The 22372-nt window shown below is 50.0% G+C and overlaps 2 protein-coding genes across 3 annotated transcripts; both read left to right on the top strand.

Moving 5' to 3' along the window:
• The first annotated feature begins 299 nt into the window (after positions 1–299).
• Positions 300–6649, top strand: LOC117893366 (mediator of RNA polymerase II transcription subunit 1). Of its 2 annotated transcripts, none has more exons than XM_034799957.1 (4): positions 300–508; positions 580–1866; positions 1930–4004; positions 5046–6649. In XM_034799957.1, the coding sequence occupies exons 1-4, from the start codon at positions 469–471 to the stop codon at positions 6219–6221; spliced, it is 4578 nt and encodes a 1525-aa protein (XP_034655848.1). In that variant the 5' UTR covers positions 300–468; the 3' UTR covers positions 6222–6649. The 2 variants fall into 2 exon arrangements, with proteins under 2 accessions (XP_034655848.1, XP_034655849.1); XM_034799958.1 differs by having other exon boundaries at positions 301–508; positions 5051–5399.
• Positions 6650–10984: 4335 nt separating this feature from the next.
• Positions 10985–17941, top strand: LOC117894713. Its single transcript, XM_034801894.1, has 2 exons — positions 10985–13562; positions 17831–17941. Exon 1 carries the CDS (start codon positions 11145–11147, stop codon positions 12114–12116), a length of 972 nt encoding a protein of 323 aa, XP_034657785.1. The 5' UTR covers positions 10985–11144; the 3' UTR covers positions 12117–13562; positions 17831–17941.
• The last annotated feature ends 4431 nt before the right edge of the window (positions 17942–22372 follow it).

The raw sequence follows: 22372 nt of genomic DNA, 5'->3' as shown, positions 1-22372 counted from the left end.
AGCTAAGTTTAAAACTAAAAAGGTCAACGAATAAAAATATCATAAATCGTGACGTGAGTGGGAACAGAATGCAACGTCATTTGACAATTTTTTTGCTTGTCAACAGGTAGGTATAGTATAGTATGGGCATTTCTATACCCTGTTTCCATATATTAATAGTAAAATTTAATTTTCAATGGTGCTCTTAAACATACCAATATTGAGAAACTTGACTTTCATCGGTATATTTACGGTATATATAGAAAATGAAAAGGTATATAATGGTCTATTTCTGAGGGTCAGAGAGTTCCCTGATAAAAACGCGGTAACACCGATGGCCATTTTGTTGTTTTGTGTGGAAAAATGTTCGGCATGGCTTAAATTTTGCGAATATATTCAGAACTAAGGTGGTAAAAAAGGTGTTTCACATGATAGTATCCAAGCAAACATTTGAATTGCTATAGCAAGCAGAAAGCAGATATTAAAAAGATGAGTGGAGCAAATGCAAAATCATCGGGGGGTTTGGGTGGTAAGTGGCAAAAATACGTCGTAAAAATTAAGAAAATTAAAAAAAAAAATGTATTTGAAAATATTACATAGGTGGCTTTGGTAGTCATATACCCAGTATTGAGGAAAAGAATAGGCAAATCCAGCAGGAGACCATGATGGAGAAACTGAGAGCAAAGTACCGCAACAAACCGAAAACGTATGAGGAGATCAAGAAGTCTGTGAGAATGTATTTTATTGAGAAGCACTATCCACTGGACCCGCTGTGCAAGGCAACGCTGCAGTCGGCTTTGGACAAGCTGCAGCACTATATCAAGGTAACCTCGAGGCATGGCCTTGTGGAGCGATTGGAGAGCCTGTCGCGGCAATTGGGTCTCAAGTTCATGGAAGATCAGCAACTCCTGTTTATTTCCACGGACATGTTCTATGTGGAAATTTTGCTGGACGCTAGCGGTAATTTGTCGGACGTCAAGGTGCATCACGAGTGCAAAATAGAGCAGCAATCGAACGAATTGGTAAAGTGCCTGAAGTCAGGAGACTTTGCCGACTTCACCGTCCAGCTAGAGGGTCTTTCTTCAATTTACCAACTCAATGCCGAGCCAAAGGTGAAGAAGAAGGCGTTTGTGGCCCTACAGGCCATGGAAACAGACATCTACAGCCTATACAGTCATCAGATGCAAAATCGCACGGGTGACAGCTACGAGATCATGAACAGCTCTGCCGTGGGTCTGGTTCTGCAGCGTCGTGGCGGCCATCCCATGAAGCTGACCTACTTCTGCCCCCCCATCCACCTGGCGGATGGAGACTCCAAGGTGGCAAGCAGCGAGTTTAGCATTGATCAGGTGATGCACAGCAGCCACGGACTGAGTGCCACCGTCAACCTGGAAGGCTCCTCGGCCAACAAGCTTCAGATTATGCCCATTTTAAGCTTCAGTCGCGATCCGCAATCGGGCCTGGAAATGCCGACGTATGCACAGCTCAATCAGAACAACTCCATGCTGATGCCGGCCACATATGTACTGCGTCTGAACAAGCCCATGCCCGTGTGCTATGAGACCCTCAAGAGTCTAGGTCTGCCGGGCGTGGAGGGCATGACGGTCGCGGCCTCGTCGCCAGTCGCCACTGTGCTTAATTTGATTGTGCAAACCGCCTCTAAGCAGGCGATAAAGAACACCCAGCGGGGCCTCTATGTCAATCTGCCCAAGGAGACGCACTGCTATTTCTTTACGGACAATCGTAAGCTGCAAGGTGCACTGATATCCTCCCTGCCCTTCACAGAGCCCGCTCAAGTGCCCAAGATAATGGCGTTTCTGAAGAAGCAGGCCCTCTTCTACACTCTTCTAGCTAGCTGTGTGCGAGAACAACAGAAGCAATACAATGGTAAGTTATCTTCTTTTCTTCTGTCATGCTATGTTTCAGACGAAAATATTTTCCTTTGTGTAGACATGGATAGCACTGTGATACTAGAGGTGACGGCCGTCTCCTTCAACCAGATCACTGTGGAGCTGCAGCACCCCTATGAGGAGTCGCTGGCCACGGTAGATTTCCTGCTGGAGGATGGCCAGGCCACATGCAGCATATATTGCCTAAACAACGAGTACGAGCTGCTCTCTCAAAAGCTAACTCGTACTGTGCGGAAGGTCCTCTCCATTCCGATGGTTATCTACAAGCTGCTTAAGTGCTGGGATGAGGAGCATCAGTGCAAGTTGCACGGTGTGATTGGTACTGGAGCGGGCGCTGGTGCGGGATCTGGATCGGGAGCTGGAACAGGAAATGGTGGCGCTGGCGGGGGAGGACAAGGGCTTTCTCATGCCCATAATTTTAACCAATTTGCCATGGAAACCGGACCCTCGGTTGATGGAAGCCTACCCAGTGGGGGCTTCACCAGCATCAACAACCTAAAAATGGAAGCCAAGTCGCGCTCTCTGGCAGATGCTTTTGCGGCCTCCACATCGGCAGCGGCAGCCATTGCCGGCCTAATAAATCTAAAGCGTGAAACGGATCCTCAATCTGCCCTCGGTTCTGTGACTTCGGCGAACTCCACTGGTAGTTCAGCCTCCCTTTTGGCGGCGGCCAAGGCGAGCGATCATGAAATTGCCGACAAGTATAAAAACATTTGGAAGGATAAAACGCCGAATCTGAAGCACTGCGTCAGCATAACTCCCATTCCTGGAGACGGCAAGACAGGTGGTGGTGTTGGAGGAGGAGGAGGAGCCGGAGCCGGAGGAAGCAGCGTTGGCGGAGGCGTTCCAACAGTGGAGGTTCAGCGCACAGGTGGCATAGAGATAATACCATTAAATGCACAGAGCCAGACCAGTGGATCGCGGGACGGGGGAAGTGCGACCTCCACAACGGCACCCACTACCATAACCATAACTCCGATTACCGGTAAGGATCCAGCCAAGGAGTCGTCCAAGAAGAACAGCTCAGCGCCTGCCGGGGTCAGTGTTGCCACGAAGCGTCCGCACGAAAGCAGCGCCAGCGCTTCATCTTCGTCAGCCGGCAGCGGAGGCAGCAGCTCGTCCACATCCTCCACCGGCAGCAGCAGCTCCTCCTCCACTGACACGCAGAAGGAGAAGAAGCGCAAGAAGAAACGCGATGATTCTCCCATGGGACCCCCGGAGAAGATATACTCCCGCCAGAACTCGCCAGCGGCTGGTGGAGATGCTTCTGCGCCCGGTGGAGTGGTAAGGAAGTTTTCCTCTCCCTCATCCTCGCCCAAGGCCGGTGGATCCGGACAGGGCCTAATGGCTGGTGTGCCCCCGGCACGTCCCAGCCCCAAGCATTCGCCCGTCTACAGCAGTCCCAAGCACAACAACGCCTCGAACAGTCCCAAATCGCCTTTTGGAACGCACTCTCCTAAGCACGGCTCCTCGGGAAAGCCAAGCATGTCCACTTTGAAGAGTGCGGCCACTGCGGGGACTAGCCTTAGTCCCAAAGGTGATAAATCGGCATCGTCCGTCGGCGTTTCTCCTTCTGCTTCTGTAGGATCATCTACAGGAACTGGCGGCAATTCCAGCCTGGTGCGTTCATTTGCAAGCGTTGGAGCACCGCCACCACCACCGCCAGTTCCTCCCCTGACCAGCGCAAGCAGCAGCAGCAGCAGTCAACAAAGCGGCAGCTCTGGGATTAAAAAGGACAAATCCTCCTCTGTGGGTACCTCTTCGTCGTCGGTATCTTCTTCTGGCCCCTCCGTTGGTAGTGGCGGCGTCGGAGGTGTCTCGTCGGCCAGTGTGGTGGCAGCCGCCGGCGTAGCTGCCGCTGTGGCGGCTCTGAAAACCTCCCAACAGCAGCAGCAGCAGCAACAACAACAGCAGCAGCAACTTAAATCATCTGTGGCGAGCCTATCTCATCTGGCTGCTGGAGGCAGCTTGGGCAGCTATGCGGGAGCTGGCGGAGCAGCAGTGGCGGCAGCAGCTGTTGCAGCGGCGGCAACGGTGGGAGCAGGAGCAGGAGCCGTTACAGGTGCTTCGGCCCTGGAACTGAGTGCTCTGCGGAAGGGCCTGGCGGGAGGCGCGGTAAGTCCGTTTTCATTATAAGAGCTCCTCCACACCCTTCCCCCATCATCTACACCGGCTCCGGCTCCGCCTTCAATCCTAACTCGTAGTTGGATATTTAGCACTTGTCCTAATCAAAAGCTGACTAAATTCTTAAAATGTTCTTTAAATTAATGCAAACCTGTATCTTTATTTGTTATGATTGAGAAAAGATTTGTTATCGCTTTAGTTCTGCTGTAGTTGAAATATTTATAATTATTTTTTAGTTGTTTGTGTTTGTTTTTCTTTGCATAATTTTTGTAAATATACATATATACATACAATATTATACTTTTAGTCGTCACATCCTGCATCCGTTTTAGTTTCGACTTAATCCTAAAATGTAGTTACGGTTTTGGGGCTCTAACCAGCGTCAAGATCCCTCCAGCAACCATCTAACCTTCCCTTTCCTGCACGTACGTAGATATTTTTACGAATGTTTTGAATTCTTTGTATGCTTTGTCCCGCAACAGCGATTGCATGATTCTTCCACTAAAACATATTATCCTCGCCAGATTATCTTTATAGCAATTACTAGATTTTGTGCAAGTTTAGATGGATTTCCGATCTGGTGGCTACATATAGACCGAAATTTTATCACAGCAAATCCCGTTCCAAGGACAATAATTACATTTGAAACCTCTGCCTGCACATGTGCCCTTTTCTGTTTGACTTAATTAATATTTCTACTTTATTATTTCTACTCAGTAGAAAAGTGGGCTTGAAGAGACTTTCTTTCCGATTGGAAACACGTTTCCTTCAAAGCCCATGGCTGTGGTCAAAAGCTTATTAAATTTTTAAGCGAATTACTAACGGGGTCTGCTTTTCTTCCATCTCTTCTCACCACTCTCTTCCCAAATACAAAAACTCTTTCACAATTATTATTTTATATATTTGGTTCCTCGTTTTTGATTTGTATAATTTTGTGTTTCTTCCGGTTCGTTTTTGCTTTGTATTTGCGCCTCCGCCATGACACGCACGCACACGACTACACACCTCCACACCCCATGCTTACTTTGTCAGGTTAGTTTGATGACGTCGACGGCAGCTTTAGCAACAGCAATCCCAGCAACAGCAGCAGCAGCGGTAACGGGACTGGGAGTGGGAGTGGGAGTGGCAGCAGCGTCAGCGGGAGTGGGAGCAGCGGCATCAGCGGGAGCAGCAGCAGCAGCACCACCAGCAACGTTTCAACAGCAACAGCTGCAGCCGGGAATAGCGCCACCTAGTAGCTGCTTGGCTACTAGCGGGTCCAGCAGCAGCAGCGACGGAGGGGGAAGCAACATCACAAGTGGAACATCGTCGGAGTATATGGTGAAACCGAGCAGCCAGGAAGGCCTCAAGCTGACCATCAACAAGACGGGCAGCAGTAAGAGCTCCAGTTCCGTCGCAAGCTCCTCAAGTGGAATGGGAAAAACGAAGGGCAGCAGTAGTGGCTCGAGTGGCGGCCCAGCAGCCTCGTCTAGTTCCTCGAGCTACGCCAAAAAGCAGCACACGGGCCTCAAGCCCGGAGTGAACAGTGGACCTGCCTCCAAGAAAGCCACCGCGTCAGCAGGCGGCTCCTCCTCCAGCAAGCATCTTTTTCAGAAGGCCAACTCGTCGGGCAACTTAAGCAGCAAGCTCAGCGGATCTGCCAGTGGCGGCGGTGTACTGCTGACAAAAAGCAACAGTACCAATTCCTTTCCAGAGCACAACGCGCCCAGGCGTCGACCCAGTATGGGAGGTTTAGCCAGCAGCGGCGGTTTGGCTCAGCGCAAGGGTGCCTCATCAGCAAGTGGGGGTGGCTCTTCGGGAGCCGTGTCACCAGCAGCCCTCACAGGCTCCATGTCCCAGCCACCGCCTCGGTTCGATCATCACACCGACATGATGACCATTCTACAATACGCCTCACCCACGATGGCAGCCAGCATGGAGGGCTTCATCAAGGGACTGCACAACAAGTTTCAAATACCCAAGTTGTCACAGCGAGGCAGCGGTGGCAGCGGTCGGAGCACGCCCAGCAGCACTGAGCAGACTTCGTCAACATCGGCAGTTGCCTCGTCAGCTGCCAGTTCCAGTGGACTGTCAGATCCGGACGCGAAGCCTACAGCACTGCCCCCTCCATCGAGCAGCGATCTGCTTCTGAACCTTAGCACCACGGTGCCTATGACCACTGAAGATGGCATCGATGAGGAGCTTCTGGCCAGCCTGGCCGGCGAATGACACCTTGCGATGTTCCTATTGCTCTATGCCGCAATGCGATTGACATTTAAAGCTAAACCAATGGGCTCAATTATTAACCTACAAGAATCATCGTACTCGTATTTATGATTACACAAGATGCTCTCATTATATTTACATTATTCCGCACACCATATATTTATAGCATTGTACTCGTATCTCACTATCTCCATCTGCATTTCTAAAAATAGTTGGAGCTGTTTAACTAAGTTTAAATTCAGTTTCCTCCGAAAGGTTTACTTCGGATTTCCTTATTCTTAACATACGACACTACAAATTTGGTACAAAATCTCTGAGATTATCACGTGCTTTTTGTAAAACTAGGCAAGTCGAGTAAAAACATAACTTATGTATTAGGATAACATTCATTAATAGCGATGAAATATTTGTGTGGACTGATCACTCTAAATATTATGTGAAATAAAATACAAATTGTAAGGCTCTCTGGCTGGGGTACATATCTTAGTCGCGCTAGGGTCGAAATTACAGTAAAATTTGTAATTTGCCGGGACTCCCGAGTGTTTAGGTGGAGGAAAGTGTTCGCTACCGGAAAGGGGAGGAGGGGGGGAAGAATGCTCGGAGACGTCGGTCAACGTCCGCAAAGGCCAAGACTATCGTCGGACGGCACTTTGGCCCGCGCATTAGCTCAAACTACTGGGAGGAGGAGGGGAGAGGGAAATAAGGAATACCTGGAAAAATGCTAATACAAAATATAACAGAGATGTATAAGGAAGACCCCACGATACCCTCAGCACCACAAGCACCCCGGGCTCCTGGGTTTTCTGCCGGTCTTCTGCTGGCTTTCCGTCGGCGTCGGCGGCTCTGCGCTTTCGTTTTCTCTAGTCAGCGCTGTCGGGCCGGCGATCGGTCCGTTGCGTTCAGCGTCGGTGGCTTTTCGCACCCTCTCTCCAGCCGGCGTCGTTGCTCACGGTCCCGCCTGGGGCTGCCTTGGCGGCGACGTCGGCGTCGGCAGCTTCTCGTTCTCCCTCTAGTGTTTACCGCAATCTCAGCGCTAGAGATGCCGAATCTCGTCAGTGATGCCCGCGTGATCACACCTTCCCACCAAATGATGACACGACTCACGGCTCATGTAGGCGCTTCGGGCCGTGTAATTAAAAATGATAAATTCAGGGGGGTTAATTCTGCTTGAAAAGTAGGGAACTAGAAATACTTAGCCTATGATAATAACAACGAGAAGGGACGTGTGAGACGCTTCTTACGCGTCACAACTTTTATACCCGGCACTCAGTACTACATCTGCACTTTAGCGGTTATTTGTCAAATTTTACATTTTTTCTTTATCTGTCATCTACATCAACAACACTACTCACGCCAACACGCTCTTTTAGTTCGCCACCCTCCCCTAGAGACAGACTTTGCAGAGTCAGGGCAGAGTCGCGGCAGAGGCAGCGACAGAGACGTTTCAGGGGAAGAGGCCATAAACTGCGCGAAGCAGAGTGTGCTGCTATAAGCTGCGGGACGGGGTGGGTTTGGCCGCTGAAAATGAATTTCTTCATTGTGGCTATAAAAGAGATCCAATCGGATCCCAATTTGGTGATCTGATAGATATGGTCATTCCCTACGGAATGGCGTTTTCTGTTATCTTCAAAATTGTAGATTTGGGAGGTTTTCGCCCTTTTGCGGGGGCGGGGCTAATTTTTGAAATACACTGGTTTCAGTGTGAGCATACAGCAGTCTGGATGCAAAATTTGGTGGCTCTAGCTCTTATAGTCTCTGAGAACTATCCGACAAACAAGACGGACGGACGGACGGACGGACAGACAGACATGGCTCAATCGACTCGGCTATTGATGCTGATCAAGAATATATATACTTTATGGGGTCGGAAACGTTTCCTTCTGTGCGTTACATTCATTCACTTTGTGCACAAATACAATATACCCTATTTACTCTTCGAGTACCGGGTATAAAAATGCCTTCGTGGCGTCGGACCTTAAATCTAGAGAAAAGAAGTTAAATATACAAAACTAAATACATAAGTCAAAATAAGGCAAAATCAAATCTCCTTCCCGGGGTCGGGAGTGCGGCTCTCCTCCTGGCGTCGGGGATACTCCGGCGTCCGTGGAGTCCTCAGGGTGACTGTGACCTGGAGGCGTCTGTTAATTTTTGACGCTGAAGGCGCGTCCGTCGTACACCTCCAGTCGGCTGATGCCTAACCGCGCCGTGGGGCTCCGCAGATATCAGTTCCGCGGGCAGGAGCCGATCGCGCGAGTCTACCCGCCAATGTAGCGGTGCTTCCGCCCAGGTCCCTTCATGCTGCACCACCGGGAACCCGGGGTGGAGTCGGAGCAGTTCCAGCAAGTCCGCTGTGGCCACGAGGTTCTCGGGTATGCTGCACTCGGACCCCATATCTTCTAATTCATCGATCCCGTAAAGGGCGTGTGGCATGTGCTCGCCGACAGGTGGGGTAGGCGGCGACGGGGCGAAGTAGTTCGGCCCGAAGGGTGCTGATGCTAGCTCGCGTGGGCTGGGTTCGGCCTCTCCGGTCGATTGAGTATCGACCTTGCTGGGCGCGGCTAGTTCCCAATCGGCCCACAGTGTAGCCTCCCTATCCTCCGGGCGGGGTAAGGTGTCGGCGTGGGTATCGGCGTTGCTGTCGGATGCGTAGGCTAAAAAGTGGTCAATCGAGCCTGCATTGATTATCGAAGGGTTCAGCGTCCCGTGACTGCGTGATGTCGTGGCCTCGTCCTCCGGGCCGGTAGTCACGTTGTCATCATCGACTTCGGGGTCGTAATTCAGGGTCTATCGCCGATTAAGGGCTACCAGGTCTCGAAGTGGCCTTTCTCGGCACCCTGACGTCGCGAAACGCCCGTCGGGCTCCAATCCTCGGACGAGTCTCCTGCGGCGGCGTTTATGGGCTGCTGGTCCAGCCAACCTTGCACCAAGAGTAAGCGTTGCTCTAGTGGGAGTCGATCGTGTCTGGTGACGCCTAGCCGCTCCACCCGGAATAATCGTGCTTGCCTCGATGTCGAAGGGCCCACGGGGTCAAACAGCCAGTTGGTGGGCTGGGCCTGGTGGGGTGGTGTCGTCGATGGTCCTGTGTTCCTGGCTCCTCTTGGGTCTCCTCGGAAGTTCCCCATCGAGCCGGCATGTTCCCCTAGGGATCGGGTCATGCTCCCGTCGCTTTGTCGTTTCATTTCCGCCGATTCTATAGGGAGAACCCCTAAAGATTAGTACTTTCCTGCCACAGCGAGTTTATGTCATACCCTTCCCCCTATCATGCTTGAGCGGTGCGCTTGATTGAATTTGATTACCCTGTACGGTCCTTGGTATTTCGGTGCTAGTTTCGCCGCGAATGCGTCGGCTTCCTTGGATAGGTGGTGTTGACGTAGGAGAACCAGCGATCCTAGTTCTGGTCGCCACTCGCGTCGGCGTAGGTCCTATGTCTTCTTCTGTGCCTGGGTCGCCCGTTGGGTGTTTTCTCGTACTACTGTGGGATCCGATTGGGGTACGGTAGGAACCAAAAACACCAGAAGCGGTCACACTTACTAATCGTCTGTCTCTGACCGAAGATATCGATAGCCGGAGTACTGAGTTGCAACCGACAGTCGCCGCCAGAGTATCGTAATACGCACATCAAATCTGTTAAAATTAAGCCAAACAAAGACTAATGGAATAAACTATGAATAAATACAAATAAATAAACCGTCAGTGTTCTACCATAAAAAGAGGACTCTGCAATTTTTGGGGGCTCAACCGAGATCATAGCCTACCATTGGATAAAGTTTGAGCTCAATATTTCACAACGAAGACGCGCCATTGCAAGAAGGCAAGGTAAAGCGCATGAAGCGATAGGCGGCGACCAACTCAACCAATACCAACCAACCAACACAACGTGGTGGTCGTGTGAGCAGCGGATCGTAAAGACAATCTGGAGCAAGGAAGGGCCGAGAAAGAGATTGTCGATACGTGCTGGATAACTTGGACAAGAAGCATCTCGTGGACACGTGGTGCAGGCAGCGAAGAAGCAGAGACAAGACATTGGATCTGGTTGCGTCATCGGTGGATGTGTGCAGGAACGTGTAGGCCAAGGGCTGGTGCACGAATTTTGGCAACAGCCGAAGACGACCAGAAGGTTCCAGTTGCGTTTTAAAGTCTTCAAAGTGTGCGTGGCGCTACAAAGAGGCGCGAACTCGAGACGGAGCAGGACAGCTACAATCATCGCCGTGAGAGACAGTTACTGCGGTATAGACGAGAAAGAGAGAGCAGCAATCATCGCCGAGAGTAAGCGAGGCAAAAGAGGTCAGACTGGAGACGGAGCGTTGCCAGAAAGTTTGTTTTTGTAAGGGTGTATTGAATTCAGGGTGTACATTGTGATGGATTGCTAAAAGAGACAATTACGTTGGAAAGCATCATTACAGTGGTTCTTACATTTACAGTACATTTTTAAATACTAGAGTTAACGAAACATTTGCATTGTATTTAACTTAATTTCCGGCAGGTTAAATTTGTAAAATGGAGAGAAGCGAGATCTTGGCATTACGAGTTGAAGAGTTGCGTCGGAAGTTGTCGGAGTTGCAATTGAGTACGACTGGATTAAAGGCGGAATTGCAACAGAGATTATTGTCACATTACGAAGGAAATATCGAAGGTGAGTCAGAGACAGGCGATAATGGTGAAGACAATATATCGGTGTCATCCGCGTCAACTACAATCAATCGGCAAAACAGAGCAGGCTGGCACCAAGGGCTAGGAGTTGAGAGACCAGGTAGATCGTGGTTCACCCTTAAAGATGTCGAGGGCAGCGTAAGTCAGTTCTCAGGATCGAAGTCTCCGGATATCGATCAATGGATAGGAGAGTTGGAAGATTGTGCAGCTACAGTAGAGTGGAACCAGCTGCAGGTATTCGTGTATGCAAAACAGTTGCTAGGTGGAGCAGCCAAGATGTTTGTGCGTAGCCAGAGAAACATAAAAGATTGGGAAAGTTTGAAATCGGCTTTGTTAGAGGAGTTTGGAGTTAAGCTATCATCAGCAGAAATTCATCGCAGGTTAGGAAAACGTCAGCAGCATAAAGGTGAATCGATGCAAGAATTCCTGTATGCTCTCATGGAGATAGCCAAGCCCATTCAGTTGGAAGAAGAGAGTTTGATAGAGTATTTCATAGAAGGTATTCCAGATACTAGGGCAAACAAAATTATTTTATACCAGGCTAGAAACATCAAAGATCTAAAGCTACAAATTGAGGCATATCAAAAATCTCGTGGTTCTTCTAAGCCGCCAAGCAAGTATGGTGGGCCGATCAGCAAGGTTGGAAATGAGATAGGAAAAGAAGTGACAGCTGGATCTAGTAGGAAGTGTTTCAGGTGTGGAGACTCTTCACATATAAAGAGAGATTGTCCGGTGAGGGAGAAATGTTTTAAATGTGATCAGCCAGGACACCGAGCATCACAGTGTAATGCGCAAGGAAAAGTTAAGACAGAGAGAGAAACAAATGCAGTGCAGGACAGAAAAGTCGTTTCAAAACCATCACCACCCTTTTATTCGAGTCTGGAACAGAAATCAGTGATTTGCATGAATACAGTATTTAAAGGACTTGTCGATACAGGGGCTGACTTGTGTTTGATGCGTAGGAGTGTGTTTTGGAAACTAGGCGTAGGCGTGGACAGTCTGATAGGTCGCCAGAAAGTTTTAACAGGGATCGGTGAAAGTCAGGTGTTGACGTTTGGTAGTTTCGAAGCAAAGGTCACTATAGATGGTATTGACATGTCGATCGAATTTCATGTTATTCCTGATGGGGATATGAAGTACGATGCAATTTTGGGCACAACGATCCTAAACAACGTCGATATGAGGGTAACCAAGAACGGCACTACATTTTCGCCAAGGGTTCGTCGTGTAGAAAAAAAAAGGAGCTGAATTAGGAACAGAAGATGGTCAGTTAGGGCAGAGTTCTTGTGTGCAGCTGATGAGCGAGTTTGAGAGCCTGTGCATGTTAAGCATGGAAGACTATCAGGAGAAACCTTTCTTAGATTTAGTTCATTTGAGTCAGAAGGTCGCATCTGAAGTTAAGCTTATGATCGATAACTATAAGCGAAAGAGAAATCTCAGTTCGCCAGTAGAGATGAAGCTCTTGTTGACAGATGAGTTACCAGTATATCAACATCCGAGACGGTTGGCTTATTGCGAGCAGAAAATTGTAGATGACCAAGTTCAAGAATGGCTAGAGGAAGGCATTATAAAGCCTAGTACATCTGAGTTTGCTTCGCCAGTGGTTCTTATAGACAAGAAGAACGGGAAAAAGCGTTTGTGTTGCGATTATCGCAAATTAAATGCAAAGATTGTCCGAGATAACTTCCCAACAGCTCATATGGATTGCGTGATGGAGAAACTGCAAGGAGGAGAGGTTTTCACGACCCTAGATTTGACAAATGGTTTCTTTCACGTTCCTGTTTCGCCAGAATCCCAAAAGTATACATCTTTCGTAACTCAGAATGGACAGTATGAGTTTCTGTATGTACCTTTCGGTATCACGAACTCTCCAGCAGTATTTACGAGGTTTATCATGGCGGTCATGCGTGATTTAATCAAGAATGAGGATGCGGTTGTATACATGGATGACGTGATCATTACTAGTCAGAGTATCGAAGAGGGCGTACTGAAATTGAAAAAGGTTTTAGAAGTAGCAGAGAGGAATGGCTTACGTATTAATTGGAGTAAGTGTCAGGTTTTGAAGAGGAAGGTAAATTTCTTGGGTTATGTCGTAGAAAAGGGTACTATCAAACCAGGGGAGGAGAAAACTCAAGCAGTTGCTGATTTTCCGATTCCGCGCGATAAGAAGGGAATACAAAGATTTCTAGGACTGACGTCATACTTTCGTAGGTTTGTGGAAGGATATGCTGTAATTGCCAAACCGCTGTCTGACTTGTTGCGTAAAGAGGCGAAGTTCGAATTTCAGGAAAAACAGTTAACGGCATTTGAGAAATTAAAGGGAGCGTTGATTAGTGGACCAGTTTTGAAGATTTATGATCAATCGCTGGAAACGGAGATTCATACGGACGCTTCGAAATTCGGATTCGGTGCTGTTATGATGCAGCGAGATTCAGGTGATAATTTGTGGCATCCAGTTTTCTACATGAGTCGTAAAACAAAGCCTTGTGAGGAGAAGTATCATTCTTATGAACTAGAAGTGCTTGCGGTTATTGGAGCTTTGGTAAAGTGGCGAGTGTACGTCCTAGGGAAAAAATTCAAGATAGTTACAGACTGTAACGCTTTTGCCATGACCATGAAGAAGAAAGATATTCCGCTCAGAGTGTCTAGATGGGCAATGTATCTCCAAGACTTCGACTATGAAATAGAGCATAGGTTAGGTTAGGTTGAGGCGGCTGTCGGGGTTGTCAGAGACCCGACACACTTAGGCCGGTTTCGGCCCATTGTGATACCGCATGTTTCGTTCCCATCTCTCCCGTGAGACCATATTTTATCCATTATCCCATCCGGATGCCCTTATGAAGCCTGCGATCCGTCTGGGACTTTTTGTAGACATGTCCGAAATTTCATTTAGAAAAGGAGCGCCCAAGTATTGGAGTCTCCTTCTACTGAGAGCCGGGCAGGAGCAGAACAGGTGTTCCACAGTCTCCTCCTCTTCCTCATCTCTACAGCTTCTACAGAAGTCGTTATATGGGGCTCCCAGCCTGTTTGCATGTGTGCCTATTAGCCAGTGTCCCGTAAGGGAGCGTATGACTGAGCTGCACCTACTCCTACTGAGTTTGCAGAGCTCATCGGTGCGCTTCCTATTTATGTCAGGCCATGTTTGCCGAGTTATGCGACATAGTGGCACAGTTTGCCATCTGTCATTTGTTAGTTGCTTAACATGTTCTTTTATTTTGAGCTTGCAGGTGGCCATTGGCATACGTATATCCTCCTTATCATTGAGAAGGGGGATTGTTGTTCCAGCTCTGGCCAGCTCATCTGCTATACAGTTGCCTTCAATGTCCTGGTGGCCCGGGACCCATATTAGGCTGATGACGAACTGATAAGCCATCTCGTGAAGAGATTTGCGACAGTTTGCCACTGTAGCCGGGCTTGCTGTTATCGCATTTAGTGATTTGATTGCAGCTTGGCTATCACTATAGATGTTTATGTGAGTCGCCTCAGGGGTTAGTTCCTGAAGACAGTTCAAAGCTTCCTTGATCGCTATGACCTCCGCTTGGAAGACACTGCAGTGATCCGGAAGCCTGAAGGAGTGACTTATGTTCAGCTGTTTGGAGTAGATTCCTCCTCCGACCTTGTTGTCCAGCTTTGAGCCATCAGTAAAGATTCGAATGGCTCCCTCTGGACCAGGTGGTCCCTCAAGCCAGTCGTTTCTGTGAGGGATGATTGTTTCAAAGGGGGTATCTGTATACTCCCTCGGAACGCAGTAGTCCGTTTTTGAAGGGACGGTGTTGTTTCCATTTAGGATGGACGCATGGCCGGTGCGATGTGACACCCATTGGTCAGAGTCTCTGAGACGGATTGCTGCCATTTCTGCCTGCTCCTTACCTGCAAGATCAAGGCTCTGCAGGCAAAGTATAGCATTTAGCGCATCCGTTGGTGTTGTGCTCAGAGCTCCACTGATGCTTAGGGCTGCAGTACGCTGCACCTTGCTTAGTTGCTTAGTGATGGTTCCCTTCGATAGGGCAGTCCACCACACTGCGACTCCGTAGAGCAGTATTGGTCTTACTATTGCTAGGTAGATCCATTGGACTATTCTTGGGTTCATGCCCCATTTTAGCCCAATGGCCTTCTTGCAAGTGTAGAGGGCTATCGTAGCCTTCTTCACTCTGTCTTTGATGCTTAGGTTCCAGCTGAGCTTTTTATCAATTACCAACCCTAAATAACTGGCACTGTCGCTGAAGGAGAGCCTGCATCCGTTTAGTATTGGGGTTTCTTTTTCTCTCTTGGTTTTGTTGAGGGGCAAGCTGCCATGAAGGCCTTGTTGCAAGCCTCCGTGAAATTGTCCACAAGACGATTAAGGTCGTCTTGTGTATCAGGGCATTTTGGGGCTAGAGGGGGGAGTAATTCCTCCATTTTTGCGCTATACGTATCCCAGTTGGTTTTTCTTGGGTTTACATAGCTAGTGGGTATGGTGCTTTCGAGCGATAGGATTGTCTCGATGTACCTGTGGTCGGAGAAGGAGTGGTCCTCTAGGACTCTCCAACTTTTCACTATGTCTGACAGTTTGTGAGACAATAGAGTGAGGTCAATAACCTCTTGGCGGTTTTTAATGATGAAAGTGGGGTCATTACCCCGATTTCCAATAATTAGGTTGGAGTTTAGGATGAAGCTGAAAAGTGACTCACCCCTTACATTTGTATCCGAGCTCCCCCATTGGGTGTGATGAGCGTTGGCATCGCAGCCTATTAGTAGGCTTGTATCTGACCTCTCGCTGTCGCTGGCAATCTTGCGAACGAGGTCACTGGGAGGATCGCTTTCCTCATGAGCCATGTAGGACGACACCAGGTTCAGGCGTGTCCCTTGTAGCTCTAGGCTAGCCGCCGTGTTGTCGCCGTTGCTAAAGTTGTGGAGCAGAAAGATATTTAAGTGCTTTCTTGCTAATATGCAGGTTCTTATTTTACCTTCCGTTTGGGCTACAATTAGCTTGTAGTCCTTTGTCGCTAATCCACAGACCCTGCCTCCTACCACCCAGGGCTCTTGGATTAGGACTATGTCTCCTCCGCTCGCGACTAAGCGGAGTATAAGAGCAGCGGATGCTGCTTTACAGTGGTGGAGATTTATCTGCAGAAGCCTCAGAGACTTCATTAGAGTCATTCTCCACCACTGTTATATCGGCGTCTGAGTCGTCGAGGATGTCGTCCCGACACATCGCCTCAAAATCGAGCAGCAGCTCCGTCTCCGAGGAGTAGCTCTCTAGGGCCGGCTCCGGCTCCGGGTCTACTTCCGGTGCCTCGATCTCCGAGGCAACGTCCTGCTCAACTGGTTTGTTGACAGAACGCGCCTCGGCCGCTGCATCCGACTTGTAGACCTTCATGGTCACCGAGCTGAACCCGAAGTTGAGCTCTCCCCTGGCTGCCTCGATCGGGGCTAGCGATTCCTTGTTCAGGATTACAACCGCCTGATTTGTGGGGCCCTTTGATGCCTCCACTTTAGCCACCTTCCAGTCTGACGTTGGCAGTGTGGGGTTGCATCTCTGCAACATTGTTAGGATCCGCTCGGGCTCCTTGAACGTAGCCGGTACCCATATACGGGCCCTTGGCCTACTTGGCACCTCGCTCCAGTCCACAGCGACGAGCTTCGCCCCTGCGTAGACTTCACCGATTTGCGTCACCGCAGCTTTGTATAGCTTTACGGAGCGCTCATCCTCGCAGGCTACCACTTTTATGTTTCCCTGGAACCATCCCATGTCTTTGCAGACTGGGGGTGGCCCGGGATCCTTTTCGAGAAGCTCGAAGCAGCGGTCGGCCAGTGCCGCTTCCACCCACTTCCATTGGCTTCTGGGTATTTTCCCCTCCGCGCTGCCTTTATCGAGAACGCCTATCAGCGTCCTCTCCTTGGCAATCTGCGCGAAGGATACATTAGGTAGAACCCTGGATCGCTTCGCGGCAGGTCCGGGCGTCTCTTGAGAGCGTTGCCTCTTCGGTTGTGCGGCCACCTTCTGTGGCTCCACACTGAAGTTGGGCAACACCGCCGAGGCCCATTCTACTTTTTTCAGCCAGTCCACTGTTGGACTGACTTCCTGGTTGGCGTTCTGCCGACGGAGTATGTGCCCAGCACTCCTCTTTTCGGCATAACTGTACTTCTTGGCTTGGACGCTGGTTGATGGTAAGTCATCACCCGCCGCTTCACCGGAAGGTTGAGCAGCCGCAATATTGCTTAGCTGCCCTACCATGGTATCAGTTTTGGGTGTTGGCTTTCCACCCATCCCAGGTTTGGGATGGGATCCACCCGGATTCATACCCGCGTCCTTCACCGTGCAGGTCTTTCCTGCGTCTGAGCGGATCGGGCCAGGCCTTTGGGCCGCTGCCTTCTCCCGCTTGGGATTTCTCCCTGTAGGTATTTGGGGAGTGCCTCTCTCGTTTTTATTTTTGTTTTCAATATTTTGTGATTTATCCATATAGTTCCCACGAGCTGCAGAGAAGGGGAAACGGTCCACCCCGGCAGAGCTCTGCGTTACCCGGGTAAGGCATAATTAGAACAGGGGGCTGCCAGGTCCCTGAGCTCTCCGTTCACGACTGGGCTAGTGTTTATACCGGGCCCCCAGCCAGGCTGACTCTTGGCACGGGTCGAGTGACACCTTAGTCCGGCCCGATGTGAGGTGAGTGTTGGGGCTAGGATGTGGGTAGGTGTTGTGTAGGGATGGGATTGTGTGAGCTACTTAATGAGAGGCGGCACCACAAGCGCATCGTCAGTGTTGCTGCGTCGCGAACACCCGCTGGCTGTCCGGGACTGCTTATTTTCGGTACTCTCCCTCAGAGCCAATTTAGGTTATGGTCTTTGGGATGCCCGCCTATTCGCAGCTGACCTACCCACTGGGGTAGGCCGTTCGCTATCCGCAACCTGCGACCCGTCCGGTGGCCTCAGCTAGGCCCCCTCTGAGCCACCTCAAAGCCCAATAGGATCATCGGAGAGCATAGGTCCGGTTCTAAAATGAGACATGTCGAAGCGTTGAGCAGGGTATCGTGTCATGTTCTAACTGATAGTTTGCTACATCGTTTGAGGGAGGCACAGCAGTTAGACGAATGGACGAAGGTGGTCAAAAGTTTGGTCGAGACCAAAGGATATGAGGATTTCTTTGTATCGAACCAAGTTCTGTTCAAAGATCCCAATAAAGAGTTGCTAGTGGTACCTTCGCTCATGGAAAACGAGATCATTAGGATCAATCACAAGCAAGGTCACTTTTCTTGTAGGAAGACTCAGGATTTGATCGAGAAGACATATTATATTCCCAAGCTCAAGGAGAAAGTAGCTCGAGTAGTTAATAGCTGTGTAGAGTGCATTCTAGTTAATGCAAAGGCAGGTCGGCAAGAGGGGTTCCTCACACCGATAGACAAAGGGGATAAGCCGCTGGTAACCTACCATGTCGATCATGTTGGCCCGATGGAGTTGACGAAGAAACGATATAATCACATTTTCGTGATTGTAGATGCCTTTTCCAAGTACGTGTGGTTGTATCCTACTCGGAGCACAGGAGTAGAAGAAGTTGTTAGTTATTTAGAGCGTCAGGCTGTTTTCTTCGGAAACCCGTACGGGATCGTTTCAGATCGCGGAGCTGCGTTCTCTTCGCATCTGTTTAATAGGTATTGCGATAGGGAGAAGATACAACATTTGTTAATTGCAACAGGCGTACCCAGGGGAAATGGACAAGTCGAGCGTATTCATAAAATAGTAGTCCCAATGTTATCGAAAGTCAGTCATGAAAGTCCAGGGTGCTGGTATAAGCATGTGGGTAAGATACAACAGATCATCAATAATACCGAGCCGAGGAGTACCAAGGTTTCGCCATTTAAACTACTGACTGGTTTAGACATGCGTATTCCAGGTGATGTGCAGCTCAGAGAATTGATTCAGGACTGCTTGATTTCAGAATTGGATGATGAGCGTGACAACTTGAGGAAGGAAGCAAGGGAAAATATTGAGAATATGCAAGCGGAGAACAAGCGAGCTTTTGATGCTAAAAGAAAGGTAGCAAAGAAGTATAAGATCAATGATTTGGTAGCCATTAAACGCACGCAGTATGGGACAGGTTTAAAATTGAAGGGCAAGTACGTAGGGCCATACAAAGTAGTGAAAGTTAATAACCATGGCCGATACGAAGTAGAAAGGGTGGGAGAAGGAGAAGGGCCGTTCAAAACATCGACAGTTGCGGACTATATGAAGGAATTCGGGACGAATCCTACGTCAGGAGGGCCGAATGTGGGATCCGATTGGGGTACGGTAGGAACCAAAAACACCAGAAGCGGTCACACTTACTAATCGTCTGTCTCTGACCGAAGATATCGATAGCCGGAGTACTCAGTTGCAACCGACAGTCGCCGCCAGAGTATCGTAATACGCACATAAAATCTGTTAAAATTAAGCCAAACAAAGACTAATGGAATAAACTATGAATAAATACAAATAAATAAACCGTCAGTGTTCTACCATAAAAAGAGGACTCTGCACTACTTTGAAGATGTCCTATAACCGGGTGGCCTTGTCTTGCGGATTCATCTCCCAGTCCCAAAGTTACCTCGTCGTACATGGAGCCGGGTAGTCTCGGTTCTCTACCGAATACCAGGAACGCCGGGCTGAAGCTTTTGGGGTCCGATGTGCTGCTGTTCACTGCTAAGCTCAGCTCCGGTAGCAGATCATCCCAGGTACGTTGGTCTCCCTCGATGTACTGCGCGATCATTGTCTTGATGGTCCTATTGGCTCTTTCCGTCGGGTTTTGCTGGGGGGTGTATGGGGCGGTATGCTCCAGTTCCATGCCTGCCAGTTCGCAGAACCGGCGAAATGACCGACTCGTGAACTGTGTGCCGTTATCACACACAAACTTCCATGGGACGCCGAATCTGCTGAGGATCCTCTCCCTGAACGCTTTCTCTAGGTTAGCCGTGGTGGCTTTCCGAAGGGGTACTAATTCCACCCACTTGCAGAAAGAGTCGAAGAAGACGAGGAGCATCGTGTTGCCGTGTTTGGAGCGGGGCAATGGGCCGACGAAGTCCGCGCAAAGTATATAAAACGGGCCTTTTGCTTGTCGCGTGTACATCTGTCCTGCGGGTTTCCGTTGACTCACCTTGAACTTCTGGCAGTTTTCGCAGCGTTGCACGAATCGGGCCAGTAATATCGCTGGGTCACTCGGTTGATCGTCTTTCGTATCCTTTGATGTCCTGCGGTCGGATGGTCATGGCATTCTTGAAGTACCCGCTGGCGGTGGTCACTGGCAACGCACAATTTCGATTGGTGGGAGTCTTCCTCGTCCGGTCGGTTTCCTAGTCGCCGATATATTTGGTCGTTCTCGACTATGAATTCACTGCACAGCTCGGGTTGGGTCTGGATCCGTTTCAGTAATCTTTGTATCCACGAGCACTTGGGCGGTTCTTCTTGCGTTCCTTGTAGGGCTTCGACGGGTTGGCGAGAAAGGGCATCTGCTACGACGTTTTGGCTCCCTCGTCGATAGTGAACATCGAAGCGAAACTGTTGCAGCTCTAACGCCCATCGGGCTATGCGTCCGGTCGGGTTGTTGATGGAATTCAACCACTTCAAGGCGAGGTGATCCGTGATGACGTCGAAGTGGTAACCTTCTAAATAACACTGCAACTTCCTTATCGCCCAGACGATAGCTAAGCATTCTTTCTCTGTTGCCGAGTAGTTCTCCTCTGCTTTCAGGAGGCGGCGACTCACGTATGCTATGACCCTCTCTTCTCCCGAGATCTGCTGTGTCAGGACGGCTCCCAGCCCGTATGCACTTGCGTCGGTTTGTAGGGTGAATCGCTCTGCGAAGTCGGGGCAGGCTAGGACTGGTGCTTGCGTCAATTTCTCCTTCAGTTCCTCGAACGCTGCTTGCTGTTCGCCGGTCGAGGCTCACTTATTATCTTTCTTCAGGAGGTTTGACATGGGCTGTACAATGGTAGCGAAGTTCGGAACGAACCTGCGATACCACGACGCCATTCCTAGGCATCGCCGTAGTTCCTTGACTGTGCTTGGGGGAGCTAGCTTCCGGACTGCTACAAGAAACTGCATTTGACCTTGTTCAATCGTCCATGCGGGGTCCGATGACGCTGTCCAATGCACGTTGAAACGTTGCTGCTGCCGAGTGAAGTCCGAACGGCATGACTTTCCAGTGGAAAAGGTCTCGTCCAGGAACGGTGAACGCTGTGCACTCCCTACTTCCCTCCGCCAAGGGGATCTGCCAATATCCGTTCTTGAGGTCCAACGTCGAAATGTGTGCGTTGCGGAGTCTCTCGAGGATGTGGTTGATTCGAGGAAGCGGGTAGGCGTCTGGCACGGAGCGAGAGTTGAGTTGCCGGTAGTCTACACACATGCGCATATCCTCAGTTTTCTTTGATGATCTTCTGCATTGCCGGATTTTTAGGGAAATACCTCTGTTTTATGGGCTTGACGTCCTTCAGGATGATTGTATGCTGCGTTATGTGGGAGGCGTTTCTCAGTCCTTCAAACTTCGCCAACTCGCGTCGCAAGAAATCGGTCACCCAGGGTGCGAGCGAGGGTTCTCCGGCGGGGGGCTTCCGCGACGGGAGGTCTTCAGGTCTCGTCACCGTCATGATGGCCAGGTTAACGGTGCCGGTGTTCGTCGATTTCGTCCTACGAAAAGGATTGTGCTGTCGGGCGGTGGCGGCGTCGGCCAAGGCATTCTCGGAAGGCTAATATAGCCCCGTTACTGCATCTAGGTAAGCCATCGTCAGACCTTGGGTACGTCGTCAAACCTGGGTGTGTCCAGCGGTGTCTCAGTCTCCTCCGTCCTTGTCCTTCTGGCGCTGGGTCCGGCATGGTCAATGTCCTTTTGCGTTGTCCTGGTTGTGCGGCTGAGGTCGGCGTGTTCGTGGTCCGATGGCGTCGTCAGAGGGGCCTTGCTGGGTTTGGCGTGGTCGAGAGTGGGTTTCGTTGTCCTGGGGGCGTTGCTGAGTCCGGCCTGTTCGTACCGTAGTGAGTGCGTCGTCCTTTGTGGGCTGTTGGCTTTAGCGAGGTCGTATCGAAGCGAAGAGGTCGTCGTTGGGTTAGCCAGGGGTATACTCGCGAGGGGCGCGGTCGAGGGTGGCTCATCGCGGAACGTCACCGTGCGATTTCGAGAAGGTGGCGACGGGGGAATACTGTTGAGGCCTCGTGTCAACTGTAAATACGCTCGTCCACATTGTAGTACCGCTTGGAACCCGCAAAGGAAGTCGAGTCCTAATATGACGTCGTCCGCCACTACGGGTAGTACCAATAGGGACACCTGTGTTACTTGTTGATCCAAGCGTACCTCGACTGTCACTGCCTGCGTCACCTCCTTCGTGCTCCCATCCGCCAGGCGGACCCGGGTCCTTACGTCCCGTACGCTTCCTTCCACTCGCAGCGCCTTCACCATTCGATAGCTGATAAAGGATCGGGTGGCCCCTGTATCCAAGGTTGCGGATAAAAGTCTTCCGTCGATGGTCACCAATGCTGCGATCCTCCCATTTTCCAACCTCAATGGG

This window comes from Drosophila subobscura, chromosome J, assembly GCF_008121235.1.
Source record: "Drosophila subobscura isolate 14011-0131.10 chromosome J, UCBerk_Dsub_1.0, whole genome shotgun sequence".
Taxonomy (NCBI): Eukaryota; Metazoa; Arthropoda; class Insecta; order Diptera; family Drosophilidae; genus Drosophila; species Drosophila subobscura.
The sequence above is the reverse complement of the archived record's forward strand: the minus strand, read 5'-3'. Positions and strand labels throughout refer to the sequence as shown.

Bases quoted from the DNA above. Each gene is read 5' to 3' on its own strand.
- LOC117893366 (XM_034799957.1), top strand. From the start codon at position 469: ATGAGTGGAGCAAATGCAAAATCATCGGGGGGTTTGGGTG. The intron at 509-579 runs GTAAGTGGCAAA...AATATTACATAG, and splicing joins ATCATCGGGGGGTTTGGGTG to GTGGCTTTGGTAGTCATATA. The intron at 4,005-5,045 runs GTAAGTCCGTTT...TTACTTTGTCAG, and splicing joins AGGGCCTGGCGGGAGGCGCG to GTTAGTTTGATGACGTCGAC.
- LOC117894713 (XM_034801894.1), top strand. From the start codon at position 11,145: ATGTTTGTGCGTAGCCAGAGAAACATAAAAGATTGGGAAAGTTTGAAA.